A 22,915-nucleotide genomic window follows, 5' to 3' on the forward strand; every position below is an offset into this window, starting at 1 on the left:
CACATAAAGATATATGTGTGTGTGTTATAATATATTATATATATATTTAATACACAGTGCCAAAAAAGTGCATTGTTTCTGCTCTTTAAAGATGTCTATAATTAGATCTAAATCAGGACAAGGAGAGAGGCCACTTATAGTGACTTTTATTATGAAGGGACTCAAACTCCCCACAGGGGTCCACTACCCATATGTGGGCCAGAGATTTTCTCTCTTCCAGTGAAATAAAGTTTCTGTTCAGAGAACAATAATATTATGCAACAGATAACAGCAACAACAAAAAAAAAAACATTTGTAATGCAAATCTATCTACAAATGACCAATGTTTTATCAAAATGTTTTAGAGTGACGATCGGTGAAACAGCGACACTGTGTGTTCACAATGCGGCATTACAACTAAAATGAATAACTGGAATATTATTATTTGAAAACTTTTGACAGTTGTTTTAATGGCTGTATAGTAACTTATCATTTTATAAATATTATTTATTTTATTAGTAATGTATTATTTTACGCAAACAGCTTCATAAATTATTTTGTTTACTGATGATAGTGATAGCTGTCACCAGGTACTGCGCGTGAACAAACACTTATATTGACAACCGATGACAGACAAGCGGCTCGTGCGCGTTTAACGGCTGTGAGGCGCTTTAATCTGGTCAAATATTTTCTGTGGACGCGATTTATGTCGGATTATATGATGAAAGATTGAAGGTAAGACGTTTATGTGGAGAAAAACATTGTTTTGTTGATGAACGACAACGAAACCTTCTTACCTCAGACGTTGAAAGTGTTCCTTTTAAGTATACGAAGTGAACATTACTGTTTATCCGTGGTAATTCACTCATTATGTAAAGTTTTCAGACTTATATATAACTATAACTAATATGTGATGTTTTTTATGTACTTGTACTGGCTGTTAAGACATTCAAACGGTCGGTGTCTCAAAAGCTAGTACGCTGCCTATCTAGACATCATAGTGCGCTGCATAACTAGACAGCATTCTGTGTAGTGTAAAACATAATGTACTGTGTTTTACACTACATACTGCATACTGTGAAACACACTGACCTCTTGATTCAGAATGAAGGCAGTTCTTTTTTACATCAGAGTGTGTGCTTTAAAATGTTCTTGTATACTTGTTTCCCTTGTAGATGAATGCTAACTCAAGACATGATGTTGGATGCACTGGGAAGCTCACTAGACTGCCGCTTCTATCCGCATCCCAGGATCCCTCTGACCTGTATGAGGTGTGTGTGTAAAGTGCCTCAATGTCAATCTCATGATTTTTCTGCTCGTCCTGATTTGCTCTCTGTTCTCTTGCAGATTTATCTCCTTAACAGTCAACACCCGCCCATCCTGCAGAATCACTCACGGACTCTTGCAGTTCCCTATAAAGAGCTGCGGCACCACAGAACTCCCTGCGAGTCCATTGGGAACAACTACAGCCCGAGAGGACAAAACCTGAAAATCCAACATCTGCACCGCAGACGTCACTCGCTTCAATGTCCTCCAACTGCGCGTATCCTTAACATACATACGCTTACACACTCAAATATGCTTAAAAATGCTTCTGGTCATTAATATTTTTAATTTAATTATGATTTTATGTTTTGAAAGAAGTCAGCTTCTCACCAAGGCTGCATTTATTTGATCAAAATACAGCTTTTATACAGTAATATTGTGAAATATTGTTGCACAACAAATAATGTATTTTAAAATGTAATTTATTCCCGTGATCAAAGCTGAATTTTCAGCATCATTACTCCAGTCTTCAGTGTCACATGATCCTTCAGAAATCATTCTGATATGATGATTTGATGCTCAAAAACCATTTCTGATTATTATAAATTTTGAAAACAGTTGTGCTGCTTCATATTTTTGTGGAAACCTTGATGCACTACGCTTGTAAGCCAATACAACAAGTATTTAAAAAAATAATAATAATTTTATTCATCAAGGATGGATTAAAATGATCAAATGTGACAGTAAGGATGTTTATAATGTTACAAAAGATTTCTATGACAAATAAATGCTGTTTATTGAACTTTCTATTCATCAAAGAATCCTGAAAAAAAAGGTTGCACAAAAATATTAAGCAGCAAAACTTTTTCAAAATTGATAGTAATAAGAACCATTATTAATAATTGAGGGACACTAGTAATTGAGCAGCAAATCAGCATATTAGAATGATTTCTGAAAGGTCATGTGACACTAAAGACTGGAGTAATGAAGACATTTCACAATATTACTGTATTTTTGATCAAATAAATGCAGTCTTGGTAAGCAGAAGAAACTTTTTTAAAACTTTTGACTGGTATTGTACACACACACACACATTTGTTTTTGTGAAATGTGGGGACATTCCATAGGCGTAATGGTTTTTATACTGTACAAACTGTATTTTCTATCGCCTTACACCTAAACCTACACTGCCCTCCAAAAGTTTGGAAACACCCTACAAAAGTGGGGTTTTGGACAATACTTATACAAATACAATACATGAATACTTTTTAATTTGTGATAATTTTACACTGACAAGGGACAAAACAAACAACGAAAATATATTTTATTATATAAACAGTTTATACATAGAAAAAACTTAAATTTTCGATTCATCAAAATATCCACCATCAGCAGCTATCTGACCAAAACAGGGTTCTGATTGGTTCATTGTATTCTAAACTTAACTGGCAATCAATTGTTGAAGCTATTAAGGTGTGCTGACCCAAAAATCTTTTACAAACCTGGGCCAAGTTTAAACCAGTAACCAGCATCACAGCTGGCAAAGGGGCATGTCTGATTTTGACATGTATATATTGCCATTATTATGTAATCAAAATGAAAATTATTATTGCTGGTCTTCAATGGTAATGTCAAGTTACTGTAATGTATTAAAGGATTTATGCTGATATTGTCCAAAACCACACTTTTCCAGAGGTGTTTCCAAACTTTTGGAGGGCAGTGTACCTATCAAAGGAAACTGCACATTTTTACTTTCTCACAAAAACTCATTCTGTATGATTTATAAGCCTTTTGAAAATGGGGACATGGGTAATCTTCTCATAAGTCACCCTCTCCTTGTAATACCTATGTCATACCCATGTCATTATACAAATTTGTGTCCTGATATGTCACAAAAACACACACACACGCTGTCATTGAGTCCCATCTTAACTTCACGTTTAAGTCTGCAGTGATGCTCCAGTTGTGAGGAGACGACAACCTACGACCCGAGCACAGAGGTAAAAGTTCTCTCTCACACAAACAGCAGAGCTTTAGTGCATGTGTGTGTGTTTATTGTAATATTTACAGCAGGAACTATCTTTTTAACATTAACAAACAATATACTCATCATTCCTAGAAGTTGCCCTTTGACACCGGAACAGCAACTTGAAATTATGAGGCATGAAGAAACAAAAAGTCAAAGGAACCAGATGGAGCCTACAGAGAGAGATTTAGAGGTCAGTATTAGCAAAATCCATCCAAGTGATGTTGATGGTTTCATGGGATTTTTAAATCACACTTTTATTCTTCTGATCTTTTTCCGTTCCTTAAAGCTACATTGTAAGTTTTGGCTTTCCAGCTGGTGAAACATGATCCTTCAGAAATCATTCTAATATGCTGATTTGCAAGAAATTTTTAAAGGGTTAGTTCACCCAAAAATGAAAATTCTGTCATGTATTACTCACCCTCATGCCGTTCCACACCCGTAAGACCTTCATTCATCTTCAGAACACAAATTAAGATATTTTTGATGAAATCCGATGGCTCAATGAGGCCTGCATAGCCAGCAATGACATTTCCTCTCTCAAGATCCATTAATGTACTAAAAACATATTTAAATCAGTTCATGTGAGTACAGTGGTTCAATATTAATATTATAAAGTGACGAGAATATTTTTGGTGCAGCAAAAAAAACAAAATAACAACTTTCAAATTTTCACTGATTTCAAAACACTGCTTCAGGAAGCTTCGGAGCGTTATTAAACAGTGTGTCGAATCAGCAGCGGTTCGGAGCGCCAAAGTCACGTGATTTCACCGCATTTTGGCGGTTTGACATGATCCATGATTCGATGTAATGATTCGAAACGCTGATTCATAACGCTCCGATGCTTCCTAATATTAATATTGAACCACTGTACTCACATGAACTGATTTAAATATGCTTTTAGTACATTAATGGATTTTGAGAGAGGAAATGTCATTGCTGGCTATGGAGACCTCACAGAGCCATCGGATTTCAACAAAAATATCTTAATTTGTGTTCTGAAGATGAATGAAGATCTTACGGGTGTGGAACGGCATGAGGGTGAGTAATAAATGACATAATTTTAATTTTTGGGTGAACTAACCCTTTAAATAGTTTCTAATCTATCCTCCATATGATTATCCTTCTATCCATCCATCAGTTTATATTCTTTCTGTTCTCTTTCTCTCTCAGAGATATGTGTACTATGTCACTGAGGGTATTTACGGCCACATGTTAGCCCCCCACCCACCAGAGCAGATCACCGGTATCCTGAAGCTGGTACCCAGCCGTTTCCAAGGTGATGAGCGCAAGATGCAGAGGATGCTGGAGGATCTCCTGGATGAGGTCCAGAGTGACTATGAGTTCAGCCTCCGCAAGAGCATCGGTATGACACACGACACCACCTAGAGCAGATGATGTACAGTACAGCTATAAATAACTGCATGAATCCAGAATACCAGGGCTGGTCAACTGACGGCCCGTGGGCCAGATCCGGCCCGCCAATCATATTCATCCGGCCCGCGGCACCCCAATCTCCCTCCTCCACTTTTCCTGGTGGTGTGGCTAAATTTGTTTAGATATCGTGGCCGCAGTGGTGCATGCAGCTGCGCATGCACACGCTCCTTCGACTGACCTGAGAAACGTTTTCCGTGCAAATATTTCTGCAGTTATTAGGTGTGTCCCATATTTCTGTCGATGGAACCAGCGATACCTATAATTTGTGAAGTAATCATTATTTTGTCTCAATTCTTTTCTGTGAATTGGCCAAATGCGCTTGCATAACGATCTGAAAAGATTTGGATTCGTTCGGACCGCTCTGTCACTGAATCATCTGAAGGATTTCTCGGACAGTAACGACAAATACAGAACAAATAGTGCTGTTTTCAGGCGTTTCAGTAGTTTGCTTTGAACTTCGCAGCATGGCCCAGTGGATAACAGAACGAAAGCTTAAAGGAGCTGCGTTTATTCCTGGTCAACATTATTAAACAGCATTGTGACATCTAGTGAGAAGCGTTTCAATTCGACACACCTCTTGGTTACAAACTACAAATCCCTCGATGGTTAAACTAGTTTTAAAGGTGCCCAAGAATGCTTTTTCACAAGATGTCATATAAGTCTAAGGTGTCCCCTGAATGTGTCTGTGAAGTTTCAGCTCAAAATACCCCATAGATTTTTTTTTATTAATTTTTTTAACTGCCTATTTTGGGGCATCATTAACTATGCACTGATTTACACTTTAAAACTTGACTCTTCTGTAGCTAAATCGTGTACTAAGACCGACTGAAAATAAAAAGTTGCGATTTTCTAGGCTGATATGGCTAGGAACTATATTCTCATTCAGGCGTAATAATCAAGGAACTTTGCTGCCATTCCATGGCTGCAGCAGCGTAATATCATTGCACTGCTGCAGCCATGGAACGGCAGCAAAGTTCTCAACTGTTTAACTCTAGGGGAGTTGGAAAATTAGCCTATTTTCAAAAAAAGTGGTGTTCCTTTAAGCCTAATAATTAATTCATTAATTCATTAATTCATAAATTCCGGCCCTCCTCAACTTTTTAATTTGATAATCTGGCCCTCGAATGAAACTACTTGAAGAGCCCTGCAGTATACTGTAAAGGTCATTGCACACTGAGTCCGAAATTCGCATGCGAAACTTTCGCACGTTAAAAAATAAATTCGACCTCACGTTATGTCAATCGCATTTGCACACTGCCTCCGAAACTTTCGTCCGTCAAAAAAATATTCGGATCAGGTTCGATTTTCTGCGTTTTTCGCATCCGTGGCACGCATTTTGAGAGACGTTTTGACAATTCAGAGCCACCGTACGCGAATGCAAAAATCCAGAATGCCATCTGACAAGTTGATCCACGTCGTCTACAGCACAAAACAGCAGCACTGAATGACTAACAACGTGAGGAATACAAAGAGACCGAATATAAAGACAGATTGTGCCAGTAGTAAAGCATCAAACAGAGCCACTGACATTCTGAAGTAAACTTTGAAACGCTCGGATAATCCCGCAGCTCCTTGATGAGGTGAATTCTCCTTTCTCTCTATGCAATCTCGGGATTGAATAGACCCAATATTTTCTCTTTCTTTTTCTCTAGGAGACAACTAATCGTGCTCACTGCTTGAAGACTTCATTTTGTATTGTTTTGCGATTTGTTTTGCGATTTTTTCGCAACGCATTCATTAATACGCATCGGACTCAGTGTGCAAGGTCTCGGTGCGTGACGAATTTTTAGGATTGCGAATACGAAAAAACGCATGCGAAATTTTTGGACTCAGTGTGCAAAGGCCTTTACACAGCATGCGTTTTCTTTTCACGTTCCAAAACTGACTGTTTACCTGAATACTAGCACATCATTTTGTGTGTATTTGACCATTTAAGAACTCAATTTTGCACTCTCAAGCTCCTGTGAAACCTGCGGGAATCAGTACAATTATGTGCAATACAAGCACTATTCAACCGGAGGTAATGAGACGAGTGAGTGACAGGAGGTGGGTGTGTGTCACAGTCAAAGAGAAGAGAGAGCGAGAACACACTGCTGGTATCGGTGTATCAATACTTAAGAAAAGGAGTTTTGGAACTGTTTCAGATATTTCAGTATCGATACACATTGAAATATCAGCATTTTTGACAACACTATTCTGGCATGTAATTTATGTAACTGTCTTTTTAGTGCGAGTTATTTCCTCATTTATGTCACTTTAAATAAGTTTAAAATCCCCCTGTAGTCATTTTATCTGTTAAAGCTCATCTTTGATCAGTTTTCCTTAAAAAAAAAAGGTTCATGACTTAAAATAGCCTGATTGTAACTCTACACCCTTGCCCCATTTAGTATATGTGGTTCTATGAATATGCAAATTAGCCCCGCCACCACTCACTCACACCAGCTCAGAGATCCACTCATTGACGATCACACGATGACGTGATTGGTTGCAAGGTAGTTTGTGATGTCAGAAACAACAGCAATCACGTTTTTTATATATATATATATATATATATATATATATATATATATATATATACTTGGGTCGGGAAAAGTTCAGGGCTGGGACTCGACCTCGGGTCGCCCAAAGTGTGATGACGGTATATGTCCACATTTTTGAGATTGTCTTTGGTTCACTGCAGTTTTAAGGAGAAAATACTCAGCAATGGTGTTGACTTATGAATTTGCACATGGTTTGTCTTAAAGCATATAAAAAACACCACAAAGACATTTAAACAACATTAAAAAAAATCGTAATCTTAATCATAATCTCTTTCTTTTTTGCAGTCGATTATATCCTCCTAGATCCAGCAGAGCGGGAGCGTCTATCAATTTCTGCTGTTCCCCGGCCGTTCCCGTCCCGTGTCATTCGTGCACCAGTTCCCTGGTCTGAGAGCTACCGTGAAGCTCACAGCTGGCAGACGGAGAACCTCTATACCGTGAACCCTATGCTGCTCCACATACAGGATCTCTGGATGAGCAGGTTGGCATCTCTGATCATTTCATCATGGTCCTAATAATTATGATCCTATTTATGATTTATAAAATCATTATATGTTTCATTTGTAGTTTCTCGTCTCTGCGGTTTGTGCGTTTGGACGACCTGCTCTCAGCTGATCTTCCGCTCTTGCCAGTGGAGTTTGAGGAGCTGGTGCGGCAACAGTGTCAGGACACACAAGATGAACTGCTTAACAAGTAAGAGACTTTCTGTGTATGTATATATCTGTTCTGAACAAGTGAAGACCAGAACATCACCAGACCTGTGTCTGTTTTTTTTGTGAGGTCTGGTTTAAGTAACATCCTGCCATGGACAGTAACGGAAACAGTACATATTGAGAAGTCGTACTGAGACACATGATATATTTGCTGTCTGTAGGTTTCATTCTCATGTTCTCTGTAAACCTGTCACTGTAGTCACCTGAATCCAGTTCTATAATTACATCTCAATGGAAGAGCTGGACATCCAGGAAGCTGTAATTATAGAACTTAATACAACAGTTAGTTACGCTTCTCGAATCTGATTGGTTGAGCAGTGTTCTAAAAGTGCCAGTATAACTTTTCACAGTCAGCATCACTCCTCTTGTCTGTGCTAGTTTCAGATGGACTGTCAGTCTGTTTGTTAGTGGTGGAGATTTTTTATTGTTTTTTTTTTTTTGCAGGTTACATTGAAACTGTAGTAGGTAGCGACAAGTTACGGGTCATTTGAATCATTCATTCAACCAATTCGTGCAGCAAATTTAGGAACGAACAAACAAATGACTTACCTTTATGAGTGGGTCATCTGAATCGTTCATTCAATGATTTGTTCATCACACCCTAATTAATTCTGGAATTAACAAACCAGGGTTATTAAAAAACTAAAACCATTAAAAAACTTTTTCGTTACTTAAAATAAAATGAATATTATTTGAAAAATTAATGAAGACTATATTAGACATTTTAAAAAAGACAAAAACAAAAAATGACTATAAAAATAAAATGTAAAAATAAAAACTAATTCAAATTATTCAAACATTGAAAAATTATTCAAAAATATTAAAGGTGCCCTAGAATCAAAAATTGAATTTACCTTGAATAACAAGAGTTCAGTACATGGAAATGACATACAGTGAGTCTCAAACTCCATTGATTCCTCCTTCTTATATAAATCTCATTTGTTTAAAAGACCTCAGAAAAACAGGCGAATCTCAACATAACATCGACTGTCGGATCATTAATATGTACGCCACCAATATTTGCATATGGCAGCTTGACTCATGTTCAAGGCATTAGTCAAGCCAGTATTAACGTCTGGATCTGTGCACTGCTGAATCATCAGACTAGGTAAGCAAGCAAGGACAACAGTGAAAAATGGCAGATGGAGCAATAATAACTGACATGGTCCATGATATCATGATATTTTTAGTGATATTTGTAAATTGTCTTTCTAAATGTTTCGTTAGCATGTTGCTAATGTACTGTTAAATGTGGTTAAAGTTACCATTGTTTCTTACTGTATTCGCTGAGACAAGAGCCGTCGCTATTTTAATTTTTAAACACTTGCAGTCTGTATAATTCATAAACATATCTTCATTCTTTATAAATCTCTCCAACAGTGTGTAATGTTAGCTTCAGCCACGGAGCACTATCAAACTCATTCAGAATCAAATGTAAACATCCAAATAAATACTACACTCACATGATCCGATGTATGCATGCAGTATGCATGACGAACAAAGTCAAGATCCATTTGAGGGTTATATTAGCTGTGTGAACTTTGTTTATGCAATGTATTATAGTCGAGAGCTCGGGGGGCGGGGAGCGTGAGATTTAAAGGAGCCGTAGCCTGAATCGATGCATAGTTAATGATGCCCCAAAACAGGCAGTTAAAAAAATGAATTAAAAAAAATCTATGTGGTAATTTGAGCTGAAACTTCACAGACACATTCAGGGGACACCTTAGACTTATATTACATCTTGTGAAATAACTAGGGCACCTTTAATATGCTATTATAAAAATAGCATATTAATGATACTATGATAACACAGGAAAAAACAGGTGACTTTTCTTTATGAGTGAGTGAATCGAATCATTGACTGTTTTGTTCAAAAACACTGATTCTTTCAGTGGGAAAACAACTCACTCTTATCTTTATGAGTGAGTCTTTTGAGTCATTCATTTAAACCCACTGATTCATTCAGAAACAACACTACTCTTTATTACTTGGAATTAAACACAACAAATTACAGATAAGAAAATACAACATGAACTGTTAACCTTTTGATGAACTATTGATGTTTGTCTGTTTTGTCAGTTAGTCATAGCAATGTCCTGATGCTCTCATGGGGATATACTGAACATTTACTGGACTGTGGTAAACATACGTTTGAATAAGGTCAGCGTTGTGTGCGGATGAGTGTGTTGTTGTTTAAATAGTTCTCTTCGTCTTGGCTACCTTTGTTCTCAGCTCTGTATCCATGGTCTCCTCAAACCACCTAGACACTCACACACAATATAAGCTTTTAAACTCTTGAATGAGGGTTTGAACAATGGGGAAATAAAGAGCAATCTGGACCTGCTTTAACACGCAGGGCGTCAGTGGTGCTACAGCAACAGTCAGTGTGAAGTGTTCAGAAGATGTACTGCAGGAAGTGTGAATTGCAATTTGACGAATCCTTCACTGAATGGCCTGACTGAATCAGTCAATAACAAGTAAACTTTGTGATTGACTGGTGTACTATATTACAAGTTTCCTAAACCTTAATAATAGTTTTGAGTGAGACTTTCATTTCTATCCATCATGATTTACCTCTCAAAAACAGACCCTTTTATTACAGAATTTTAGATGAATTCTTCAACTTTTGAAGATTGAGACATTTGAGAATATCTTACACTTTTAAGCACAGGAAATAAATCAAATTGGTTAACTGGTATCATGAACATACCAACTCAAGAAGTGAATTTCGATATCCAGCCATTAAAATGAAAAAGAATAAAAATATTGTTTTATAATATATTTTTTAAACAACAAATCACCTGTTTTCCTCTTTTGTTTGTCTGTGTTTTTGTGTGTGTGTTTTGTGTAGCTGGCTGCCCCGCTGTGCTTCTCTTTTTATGACCTTTAAAGACTCATGGTTGCCACTGGTGCCAAAGAAAGCAAGCATCGCCCCGGTAAAAGCACAAAAACTCTTCTACTGTGTGGCTGCGCTGATGTCACTGCAGCTGCGCAGTCTGGTGGTCGCATCATTGCAGGATCTACTGAAGTTTTTCCAGTTACATCAGGTACTGCAATCAGCGACACTTGCTACGTTTACTTTTGTTTCATTTGGAATTAAATCATTTCCTACACCCAAAACAAGGTGTTTGCACATGAGAGTCCGAAGCAAGGACCGGCGGGAAACCGTTTGCAGCACTTCACAGATGATGAGAGGAAGGAGAATTTTAGATTTTTAGAATTTTAGAATTTTAGAACAGCTTGTTTCATGCATCATACGTCATTACGGTTTTCACTTCAGTCCAATCAAGTGTTTACATCATTTATTTGGCCAATTCATTCCAATTGATGTGGTTACATGTGACTTTTTTTATTCCAACTGTGCTTACAGTCGGATTATTAGGGTCCATGTAAACACGGCTACTGATATGTTTTATCATACCGATGCTCTCTTCACATTATACAGCCTAGTTACTTAGCATGTGCATGCATATATGGGTGTATATGTACTGTACATGTCTGTTTGTTTGCGGATGCATGATTTTTGAGAGTTATTGTGTATATTTGTTTAATATATTGTGTATTTTACAGTTATTTTACCACTGTAAAAATCACTCTAGCCTACTGTCTTGTGTATCTTATGGCACAGAGACAATTGCTTAATAAATAATTACGTTAATTAATAAACAGTTCTTAATAATATACATCCAACATTTCTTCTATCAATTAATACAGTTAATTTGCCTAATTATTGCTGTATTTATACTACCATTCAAAAGTTTGAGGTCAGTAAGATGTATGCTTTTGAAAAAAGAGACTTATGTTCATCAAAAATACATTTTAAAATAGCTTAAAATGTTTAATACATTTTAACATTTAATTAATTCCTGTGATTCCTGATTCATGTGGCAAAGCTCCAGTCTTTAGTGTCACATGATCCTTCAGAAATCATCTAATATTCTTATTTGCTGAAAGTGTGCATGTGTTTTCCCCCCAGGATTCTTTAATGAACAGAAAGTTAGAAGAACAGCATTTATTTGAAATATAAATCTTGAAATATTATTAATGTTCTGCTTTTGCTGTTGTTTTTGATAAATTTAACACATCCTTGTTGAATAAAAGTACCATTAAAAGTATCAATACTGACCCAAGACTTCTGAACAGTAGTGTATATAGAATTCAACTGATGTGAGATCACTAGTGTATAAATTAGACATTTTATAGCTGATTTGAACTTGGTTCATCCAAACAGATTTTGCAGTCAATACTGTGCATGTTTTGTGTGTGTGTGTGTTTCTGGCAGGACGGTAATGATTTTGGGGAGTGTTTCAATGAGCTGCAGTACACACAGCGTCCAGTGTTACTGGTGAAGTTAAGACTCGAGGAGCCCAAAATTGCATTTGAACCTTCACTGCAGAGCTGCTGGGAGCTCATACAACAAGCATTCACACAGATCATCAACAGTGCCCACAACATACCACGGGTAAACACACATATAGTTTTATTTACCACAGAGAGGACTCCCAGATGATTTCTGTTGTTATAGATGTTATACTATAGTGTACATTTTTTAAAATGTTTTCTTTAGTAGAGAGGATAAATTTGCGTTACTCATATTATGTCTGCAAAGTTCAGATTTGAGTGTTTCCCAGTCTTTACTCACATTGGTAAGAATTATTTTTGGTCCTGGAATACGCACACAAACACACACAAAAGTGTAAAGAACATCTGACAGAAGTTCTACACTCTAACAACAACAACTAGATGTTTAACTCAGTTAAGAAATTACATGGATGCCTTTTTTTGTGATTTTTAGGAATTGTATTATATAGCATTTTTATTCATATTGGTGATTAATTTTCATTTTTTGGGTGAACTATCCTTTTTTAATTAATCTTCTGAGTGTAGTTACAGTTTAAGTCAGAAAAATGGACCCTAGATCATGCTTAAACAGTCATTTTTAATCCAGAAATCCAAATGTGTGATCTTTTCTTGCAGGTGGAGTGTAAACTTTTCCCAGAGTTTGGAGAAACTTTAATTCTGCGCTCAGTGAGACCCAACGAGGCGCTGGTGACGGACATCATGAACAGAGCGAGAGAGATCTTTGAGAGGAACACTGTTGGGCCTCAGAGGTCTGATATGTTTCAGAGAACGTTTTCCAGTAGAAAAGCTTCAAATTAAGGTTGAATCACTCTGTAGTTTTTCTGTATTTGAATCTGTGGTGTGTTGTGTAGGTATCTGGATGTGTATAAGAAGTACACTGATTCACTGGACCGTCAAGACATACTGAACTTCCTTAAAACCAAACACTCACTGCAGGGCTTTACTAAGGTAGTTTTTCCTAGTGTGTGCATTGCATCCTTATAGACAACACACGGGTGAAATGCTTCCTTGTAAAGCCAGATGTTTCTACTTTGTGACCTGTAGAAAATCACAGGCGTGCAGAACGTGTGGAAGGAGATCACATCACTGCATGTGACAGTCCCGCTGTCCCTGTTCTGTCTGGATGCAGTGAACCTGAACCAAGATCTGTGTGACAAGGCGGAGCATCTCATAGATCTTCTTACCACATTTGTGATGGAGGAGAACCGAGAACTCAACAAGAGGTGGGTGGAAACAGTCTGAAATGTTCTTCACAGTAAAGCTTTGTTTTGTTTTTTTGACATATTAGCATTAAAGGTTTTTACAGAGGGGATTTTGGATATTTATTTTTATTACTCTATAAATCAGAAAATTATGGAAGCTTGTTTCCGCCATGAAAAAAATAAATAAAAGGTAATTGCCACTTTTTATCTCACAATTCTGATTTTTTTTTTTTTTTTTTTGCAATTGCGAGTTTATAGGTCACAGTTCTGACTTTTTTTCTCTGAATTGCAAGATATAAACTCACAATTGTTAGTTATAAAGCCAGAATTGCAAGACATAGTCAGAATTGCATGTTATAAACTCACAATTTTGAGTTATATAGTCAGAATTGCGAGAAAAAATGTCAGAATTGCGAGTTTATATTACACAATTCTGACTTTATAACTCTCAATTGTGAGTTTATAACATGCAATTCTGACTATGTCTTGCAATTCTGGCTTTATAACTCACAATTGCGAGATAAAAAGTCAGAATTGTGAGATAAAAAGTCGCAATTACCTTTTTTATTTATTTTTTATTTTTGTGGTGGAAACAAGCTTCCATAGAAAATACTGTCAACAGCCTGAAAACAAATACATTTTCACCATGTTTTCAGAAATAAAATGTAATATAAATGAGTCAAAAGATATTTGAACAAACCAGTCTTTAAAACCCTTCAGAATATAGACAGAAATTAAACTGTAAAGTTTGATATATGAAAGTCCTGCTGAAGTGAAAATTTCTGACTGAGAAAAAATTCATTTTGAGAAAATGGCCTTTAAGTATTATAATTGAAATCTACAGATGAAAATAGATTAAGTGTATAAACACTTAAAATAAACACTTAAATGTGTATTTGGGATGATTTCTTTCCACTAGTCTGAATAATGACAAGTTATGGAAGAGGAATATCTCAAAATCTCAAATTTGACTAGTGCCTGAAATTGGCTTTCCTTAATTTTAATTTGTACAATTTTCATTTTTTTTCTTATTAAACTTCCTATTGCTTTCAAAAATATGCCACATTAGATTGTTTTTTATTTTTTAGATGATTTTTAGTTGAAAACAGTTTCATTGGATATTTTCACATATTGTATGTATGAGAGATTATAGCATATACTTTTTTATTATTCTTTAATAGTATCTGCCGCCGTTACGATGAGATTACGGACAGAATCACAAGCAAGTTAAGCAACACAGAGGAGCTGGTGGAGTTAAACCAATACATGAAACACACAAGTGAAGTGACCGTACACAAACTTCGCCATGAGATTGAAGAAGCTGTCAGCAGACTTGACTTCCTGCTTGACTACGCCACCCTACCAGGTAAACTTCCTTTGCTTAATGTGTGCATGCAAATGCTTTATCAATGGCAACACCACAGTACTCAATTACTAATATTTCAACCAGCTTTTCACTCAAAATCTCTCAGTGTGCATTTGCCTTCTGCATTTGGGGCAGTCTGGGTCTTGTGGGAACACTTTTTCTTTAAAACTCCTTAAGACTCTCTCTCTTCACAGCGGAGGATATGAAGTTGTTCAGCACTTTGATCCACTGGCCCGAGCAGATTCTGTCATCAATTGAATTCAGCAAGGATAAACTGAACAATCAGAAAGATCAGGCTGAGATTGATCTGATGAAAAGGTGCTTAAACACGGACACGCACACACATCAAACACATCCTACAGAGCTTAAACAATCCTGACAGCTATGGCACGTTTCATCCTCAGAACAGGGAAGTTAGAGGAGACGCTGAAGGGTCTGGACAAAGAGGTGGACATCTTTAAGATGAAAGAGAAGATGACTTTGGAGGAGATTAAGTACAATGTGGAAAAACTCAATAAGATCGGCGTCAGCATGGAAGCCACTGTCAAAGAGATAGAGGTTTGTGTTTGATATTATTGCTCTTTTCCAAAACCTAATGAGCTAATGATCTGCCTGCCTGGGTCAAATGCAAAGCAGATAAAACATATATAAAAATAAAAATGAAAAATGAGTCAAGAGAAAGGCTGATTATAAATAAATCCCCAAAAATATTAACTATTTATTTATTTATTTATTTTTTGAATAAATGAAATGTTATAATGTGTGTTTATTTCAGGGCATTAATAAAGAAGAGAGTTTGCTGGACAAAGAACAGAGTCAGTTTCCCATCTTACAAACAATAATGGCCAAGAAACAGCCGTACGACCAGCTGTGGATCACGGGTCTTGATTTTCAGACCAAATCTGATGTGTGGATGAATGGTAAAACACATGCTGTCATATTTCCTCATGGAATCATTGCATCTGATTGGACAGACATTTGTATAATAAATAAAAGACATCTATTTGTCCTGTTGAGGATGTTGTTTTTCACTCTCAACTGTTTTACTGTCTCATCTGTTCCTGGATCTCAAAGATATAAATTAAGCATCTAAATCAGTTTGGCATGTGACTGTGTGTGTGATTCATATGTCTTGTGTATTTGCTCTCGAGGTCCATTCCGAAACATGAATGCAGAAACGGTATCAGAGGAGTTAGGAAACATGTGGCGCACCATGTATAAACTTGCAAAGACGTTCTCAGAGCGGACGGCTCCCGGACGTGTCACGGAGAACTTCAAGAAAAAGATTGACAAATTCAAACAACACCTGCCCATTCTGACAACTATCTGCAATCCAGGCCTGAAGGACAGACACTGGGAGATGGTACGACAGTAATATACATAACACTTACTCGCAGATGCGCAAAGGGACAGTCATTTTTGACATTGAATCATTTGATTCCTTTGAACAGTTCATACATATAAACTGGTTCAAAAAGTGATTCACTGGTCGAGTTCCTTCAATTTTCGTCTTCTTTAAAAAAAAAAAAAAAGCCGTATTTAGCACAATTCTACTTTATGATAATAAGTGAAGTTAATAAACGTAATTTCTGGAGGAGTACGCCCATCTAGTCTTCCAATTAATACCAAGGTATAAAACTAGCGTCTTACCTCTTCCTGTTGTTAGTTCTTTTGGCATCCCTCCTCCTCCCCTTCTCTTCCTTTTGTACTAATTTTGCCTGTTATAGGGGGGCAGTTGGAGCTCGAGTAGGATATTCTTTCCGAGCCCCTCTATAGCAGACAGCAAGCTAAATCTGTTTACCACTTACATTAAGATTTTATGGGCACACAAAAATAGCTTTATTAGCTTGCCAAACTACTGTTTTAACAAACTGACATGAATATTCTTATGTGAGATATGTTTTAGGATCTGAAATACTGCTTTTGTTACTGTTTAGTTACCATTAGAGTTGCATTTCCTCACTGTTTGATTGATGTGAATTATTTGTATTGTTTTTTGGCTGATATCAGATTAGTAATACAGTGGGATTTGATGTTAAACCAGAGGAGGACACCCCTCTCATCAAGATGGTGGAGCTTGGATTGTCGAAATATTCAGACAAGTAAGGCTGACCTTTGACATTTAAAAATTATCTTTAGTGTGAAACCATGTTGCTTTAATGCAATCTGAATCTGAATTTGTCAGAATCACTCTTTAATGAGTCGTGTCTCTACTTGTCTGCAGGCTGGAGGAAATCGGAGCTTCCGCCAGTAAGGAATACTCTCTGGAAAAATCCCTGGAGAAAATGAAACGGGAGTGGGCCGAGCTTCACTTTGGGTTTTCCCCGTATAAGGACACGGTAAAACACACTTCATATGCGCATTTTCTTAAACAAATGCACTATATTCCATCTACATTATATTTTACTTGACCTGTTGTCATTATTATTTAATGTATGTTTGAATAAATCTGCCATGAAAACAAGTTTTCATTACAGCCACAGTTTAAAAGATGAATTGGAGTAGAAACATAATTATATCATTAAAAATTTGAGTGTTGATTTCTGAAAAAAAAAGATAATTTTTTTTAAAAGCTATATTTTTGAGTTTAGGTTTTCAGTTAAATAAAAACTTTATTTTCAGTTTTGGTGAATCACTACTGACAAACTATTAAACATTATTTTGCTTTTATATTGAATTACTGTTTATTTTAATAACTTTATTCCCTTAACATTATTCTGTCTTTCTGTATGTTTGTGTGTGTGTATTTGTCTGTGAAGGGTACAAGTGTTTTATCAGCGGTAGATGATATTCAGCTGCTGTTGGATGATCACATCATTAAGACTCAGACTATGAGAGGGTCTCCATTCATCAAACCCATCGAGGCAGATGCAAAGGTTCACAACTTGTTCAGCATATAATTTACATAAGCATTTCTTGCCATGAAATTAGTTTTCATGACCATTTACTGTACTGTAAGAAGTCTGCATGTAAATAAATAATTAAAGTTTCTTGTAGAATGAGAAACGATAGTGCCAACGAAAATTTGTGCGGTTTAGTTTCAATAAAAAAAAATTCTGGGTGGACTGGGGAGGACGTTTTGAGTTGTGCATAATATGATTTAAATTATGTAAATAATATGATCCTAAAAATAATAATAATATGACCCTAGACCTTCCGTCTCTGCCATTAGGCCTGGGAGGAGAAGTTGCAGCGCATGCAGGATATATTGGATGCGATGTTGCAGTGTCAAAGCATGTGGATGTATCTAGAGCCCATCTTCAGCTCAGAGGACATCATCGCCCAGATGCCAGAGAATGGACGCAAGTTTGCCATCGTGGACAGTTACTGGAAAAACATTGTCGCTGAAGCGGTGTGTGTGATTGAATTTGTTGTTAACTGTATGACTGTATCTACAGCTAATGACCAGCAGCTGTATCTGACAATTATCATGTTTAATAATAACAAAAGCACACAAAAATGTCCTGAGCAGCAAATCAGCATATTAGAATGTTTTCTAAAGGATCATGTGATAATGAAGACTGGAGTAATGATGCTGAAAATCAGCTTAGACTTCATTGGAATAAATGAAAAATTGAAAAATATTTAAATAGAAAACAGTTCTTTTAAATGGTTATAATAATATTTTACAATATTGCTGTTTTTTTTAATTAAAAAAATGCAGCATTGGTGAGCATAAAAAACCTCTTTCAAAAAGATTATAAAACCGGTTGTGTACATTATTGAGCATGCCATGTGTGTGTGGTTTTTTTTTTTTAAACAGTTAAAGGACACACATGTACTGGTGGCCTCAGAGCAACCCAACATGCTGGGTCGCCTTCAGGAGTCCAACACCTTCCTGGAGGAAATACAGCAGGGTCTGAACTCATACTTGGAAACAAAGAGACTCTTCTTCCCTCGGTAAGATTCAGATATACCTCTTAAAGATGTTAAAACACCTTGAGGTATTGAGGTATTATCAGTTTAATGTTCAGAGTCATTATAAGAAAGTCACCTGTCTCCTTATTTCTCACTGTCTAGGTTTTTCTTCCTGTCTAATGATGAGATGTTGGAGATCTTGTCTGAGACGAAGGATCCGCTGCGTGTTCAGCCTCATCTTAAGAAGTGTTTTGAAGGCATCGCTAAACTAGAATTCACCCCTGAGCTGGAGATCACGGGAATGATCAGCTCAGAGAAAGAGATTGTCCCCTTTATAGAGACCATCTACCCAGCTAAAGCCAAGGTACAGGCAGACAGAGAAATATAGAGGGTGGATCTCCATTTATTTTCTTTATGCAAAATAAAAAATTTTATTTCTTTCTTTTGATTCTGAAGTAAAATATGACCATTTTATGGAATGTTTCATGAGATTTACCCGCTTGTACAATCTGTTTCCTGTGTATTTTAGGGAATGGTCGAGAAGTGGCTCCTGCAGGTTGAAAACACGATGCTGATGAGCATCAGAAATGTCATAAAGCAAGGAATGGAGCAGTACTCAGAGGTATAAAGACACACAATGACTTATAAACATGTAGAATATGATCAGTGCATCGTGTGTTTGATTCTGCATGTTTCAGATGCCCAGGAAGAAGTGGGTGCTGCTGTGGCCCGGTCAGGTTGTGATCTGTGCGTCCTGTATCTTCTGGACCAGCGAAGTATCTGATGCTATACGGAACAACACACTTCCAGTGAGAACACAGACACATTCAGAGCAGATTTGATTTAGTGGAGCTGGTCAGAATTTATAAATGTGTTTTTTGTGTGAAGTTTCTGTTAAGCATGTGTTTGCATGTGTTTCAGGCTTATGTAGAGCAGAGTAATGCTCAGATCGCTGATATAGTCGAGCTGGTAAGAGGGAAGTTGCCAGGTGGGGCCAGGATGACTCTGGGAGCTCTTATTGTCATTGATGTTCATGGTAAGTGCCATTTTCTTGAATAAAAGAATATTTTTTTTATTATTATTTATTTTTAATGTTAACGTATCACGGTTTCCACAAAAATATGAATCAGCACAACTGTTTTCAACATTAATAATAATAAGAAATGTTTTTTGAGCAGCAAATCAGCATATTACAATGATTTCTGAAGGATCATGTGACACTGATGACTGGAGTAATGATGCTGAAAATTCAACTTTGATCACAGGATACAAATTACATTTTAAAATCTATTCAAATAGAAAGCAGTTCTTTTAAATTGTAATTTTATTTCACAATTTTTTGAACATAAGAGCATAAGTTTGTTGAGCATAAGAGACTTCATTCAAAAAATCTTAATTATTCCAAACTCCCAAAGTCTTTATAATGTCTATATAGTTCATGACCTTTGCCGCTTTGTCCCATGCAGCACGTGATGTTGTGTGTAAGCTGGCTCAGGATGGGGTTTCATCCCTGAATGATTTCCAGTGGATTTCCCAACTGCGGTATTTCTGGGAGGACGGAGAGGTCATGTTGAGAATGATCACCACCGAGATCAGATATGGATACGAATATCTCGGCAACTCGCCGCGCCTGGTCATAACACCACTAACTGATCGCTGCTACAGGTGCACTCACTTAAACACTGAGGTGTAATCGTACAGAAATAACACTTTGGTGTGATTTTTGAAGTCACAGTTCGGTAGGTGTTCACTAGAGCAAGAATTTTTTTAATTAAACAGTGCCTTTCTAAACAAACTTTTTTCTTTATATTATATATTTATTATATTGCTGCAACCAACTGCACGGACAGTATTTTACCTTCCAACGGGGGAAACACTCATAAGTGGTTAAAACAACGCTGCATTCGTTCGGTAGACATGCAAACCGCGCCGAAAAACTGAATGAATTTGTGTACCGTTACAGCCCATACACATTATGATATATCATTTTATTTCTAGTGCTGAGCTCTGTAGTGATCTGGGCGTAGTTGTGGAGTTTTGAGTTATGTCACATCTGTTATGCTGAATGCTGATTGGTCCACAGGACTCTGATGGGCGCTCTGAAGCTGAATCTGGGCGGAGCTCCAGAGGGTCCTGCGGGAACTGGAAAAACAGAGACGACTAAAGATCTGGCTAAAGCGCTCGCCAAACAGGTGCTCGTAGCAATTTTATGACATATATAAAGCTACTGTTTCAGTTTAAAGCACTGATTATGTTGTTTCAATTACTTCAATATGTTAATTTTATAATAATAAAAAGTATTAATCAGTTTTATTATTACTGTTATTTTATGTACGTGACAAATGTGTGTTTAGTGTGTGGTGTTCAACTGTTCTGATGGTCTGGACTACAAAGCGATGAGTAAATTTTTCAAGGGTCTGGCACAGTCTGGAGCGTGGGCATGTTTCGATGAGTTCAACCGAATAGAGGTCAGCACAGATGATCAAAAAGGGTGTTGATGTGACCGCTGAATTAACAAATTAAACAAATAATACTCTGTAGTTAAGTCGTATCTGCATGTCTCTCTGCGTTTGTCGCTCTATTTCAGGTGGAGGTGTTGTCTGTGGTCGCTCAGCAGATTTTGAGTATTCAGCAGGCCGTAATGCGAAACATGAAGACATTTATGTTTGAAGGAACCGAGCTCTCTCTTAACCCAACCTGCTGTGTGTTTATCACCATGAACCCAGGATATGCAGGCAGAGCAGAACTACCTGATAACCTGAAAGTAATTAAATTTTATTTTTTAATTAAAATGAAATTAATATTAACCCTGTAAAACCTACTGTATCATATTTGAGAAGGCCTCCAAATTATTTTTTTATTTTTTATTTAGAAAAATCATATTAAAATGTGGTCAAAAATGATACATTGGGCTTTTGAGGAATATTTATTTGTTCATCTCTCAATCATCATTTTATTGCATTGCATTATACTTATAGCATTGTCTTACTATTGGGTGAAACCGAGTCATGACCGATATTTATTTTCATTTTATGTAAGTCATCTGCTATACTGTTATAAAATTTCATTGATTTATATTGCAAGCGATCAGAATTTCATCAGACTTTTTGGCAATATAAATATCAGAAACTGCAGAAAATTGCATATTTTTGCTCAGTTTGTACCTCTGGATGAAATTAGGTGTTTTTTCCCCCATATTCTCACTATATCATACTTTGTGAGCCATAAAAGCCTGATATATAAAATATGCTCAACGAAAAACACAAGGTTCAATAAATGGATCAATTAAAAAGAAAAAAAAGAAAAAGATTTTTCTATTATTTCATATGTCGGGCTTTACAGGGTTAAATTAATGTTTCGTGTGTGTATATTTGTATGTTTGTAGGCTTTGTTTCGCACAGTTGCAATGATGGTTCCGGATTACGGACTAATAGGAGAGATATCACTTTATTCAATGGGATTCACAGCTTCCCGGAGGTAAAATTAGGTCCAGCCAAACAATAAAACTAAACTGTTTTTAGTTTGGTGGGTGCTATTATTTAAAGTTCCAGTTGTTTCACTTCCTGGTTTTGTTTTTGCCAGCCTGGCTCAGAAGATTGTGGCGACGTATCGCTTGTGCTCGGAGCAGCTCTCGTCTCAACCTCACTACGATTATGGGATGCGTGCGGTGAAATCAGTCCTGACTGCGGCGGGAAACCTGAAACTCAAATACCCAGAGGAGGACGAGAGCGTTTTGCTGCTCAGAGCTCTCATGGATGTCAACATGGCCAAGTTCCTGGCGCAGGATTTACCACTGTTTCAGGTGTGTGAATGTTAATTACATAAAAGTCATACATTATTTTGTATGAGTTTGCATTTGTTTAATGATGGTGTGTTTGTGTGTGTTTTAGGGAATCATCACTGATCTGTTTCCTAAAGTGGTGCTGCCCGAACCAGATTATAAGTTACTGTTAAAAGCTTTGGACGACAACATCGCCAAGATGAAACTGCAACCCGTACCGTGGTTCATCAGCAAAATTATACAAGTACACAATCTGAGCAGACAATGAACATTTATCTGTCACATCATTATACTTATATTTTTTCTCACAATTTCTGCCTTAAGATTCAAATAAGCTTATTCTATAGTAATGGGACAAGTCAGGCTTTGTTTCTAATAGCTAAAA

At 36.8% G+C, this 22,915-nt stretch overlaps 1 protein-coding gene across 1 annotated transcript in view; it reads left to right on the forward strand.

Annotated features, from left to right (window-relative positions):
- The first annotated feature begins 612 nt into the window (after positions 1–612).
- Positions 613–22,915, forward strand: part of dnah3 (dynein axonemal heavy chain 3) — a 43,573-nt gene continuing 21,270 nt past the window's right edge. Inside the window, exons 1-34 of the mRNA XM_067378125.1 lie at positions 613–714; positions 1,155–1,250; positions 1,327–1,522; positions 3,191–3,245; positions 3,365–3,464; positions 4,445–4,637; positions 7,534–7,729; positions 7,816–7,941; positions 10,813–11,008; positions 12,244–12,423; positions 12,939–13,072; positions 13,175–13,271; positions 13,368–13,546; positions 14,707–14,891; positions 15,086–15,209; positions 15,296–15,449; positions 15,667–15,811; positions 16,043–16,254; positions 16,902–16,993; positions 17,116–17,230; positions 17,651–17,767; positions 18,064–18,243; positions 18,655–18,791; positions 18,912–19,113; positions 19,279–19,371; positions 19,448–19,558; positions 19,671–19,785; positions 20,216–20,414; positions 20,833–20,941; positions 21,104–21,217; positions 21,337–21,513; positions 22,135–22,226; positions 22,332–22,551; positions 22,640–22,774. Of these exons, the coding sequence (XP_067234226.1) occupies positions 1,155–1,250; positions 1,327–1,522; positions 3,191–3,245; positions 3,365–3,464; positions 4,445–4,637; positions 7,534–7,729; positions 7,816–7,941; positions 10,813–11,008; positions 12,244–12,423; positions 12,939–13,072; positions 13,175–13,271; positions 13,368–13,546; positions 14,707–14,891; positions 15,086–15,209; positions 15,296–15,449; positions 15,667–15,811; positions 16,043–16,254; positions 16,902–16,993; positions 17,116–17,230; positions 17,651–17,767; positions 18,064–18,243; positions 18,655–18,791; positions 18,912–19,113; positions 19,279–19,371; positions 19,448–19,558; positions 19,671–19,785; positions 20,216–20,414; positions 20,833–20,941; positions 21,104–21,217; positions 21,337–21,513; positions 22,135–22,226; positions 22,332–22,551; positions 22,640–22,774 (4,776 nt within the window). The 5' untranslated portion in view covers positions 613–714. The remainder of the gene's footprint in view (positions 715–1,154; positions 1,251–1,326; positions 1,523–3,190; positions 3,246–3,364; positions 3,465–4,444; positions 4,638–7,533; positions 7,730–7,815; positions 7,942–10,812; positions 11,009–12,243; positions 12,424–12,938; positions 13,073–13,174; positions 13,272–13,367; positions 13,547–14,706; positions 14,892–15,085; positions 15,210–15,295; positions 15,450–15,666; positions 15,812–16,042; positions 16,255–16,901; positions 16,994–17,115; positions 17,231–17,650; positions 17,768–18,063; positions 18,244–18,654; positions 18,792–18,911; positions 19,114–19,278; positions 19,372–19,447; positions 19,559–19,670; positions 19,786–20,215; positions 20,415–20,832; positions 20,942–21,103; positions 21,218–21,336; positions 21,514–22,134; positions 22,227–22,331; positions 22,552–22,639; positions 22,775–22,915) is intronic.

Source organism: Chanodichthys erythropterus, chromosome 23 (genome assembly GCF_024489055.1).
Source record: "Chanodichthys erythropterus isolate Z2021 chromosome 23, ASM2448905v1, whole genome shotgun sequence".
NCBI lineage: Eukaryota > Metazoa > Chordata > Actinopteri > Cypriniformes > Xenocyprididae > Chanodichthys > Chanodichthys erythropterus.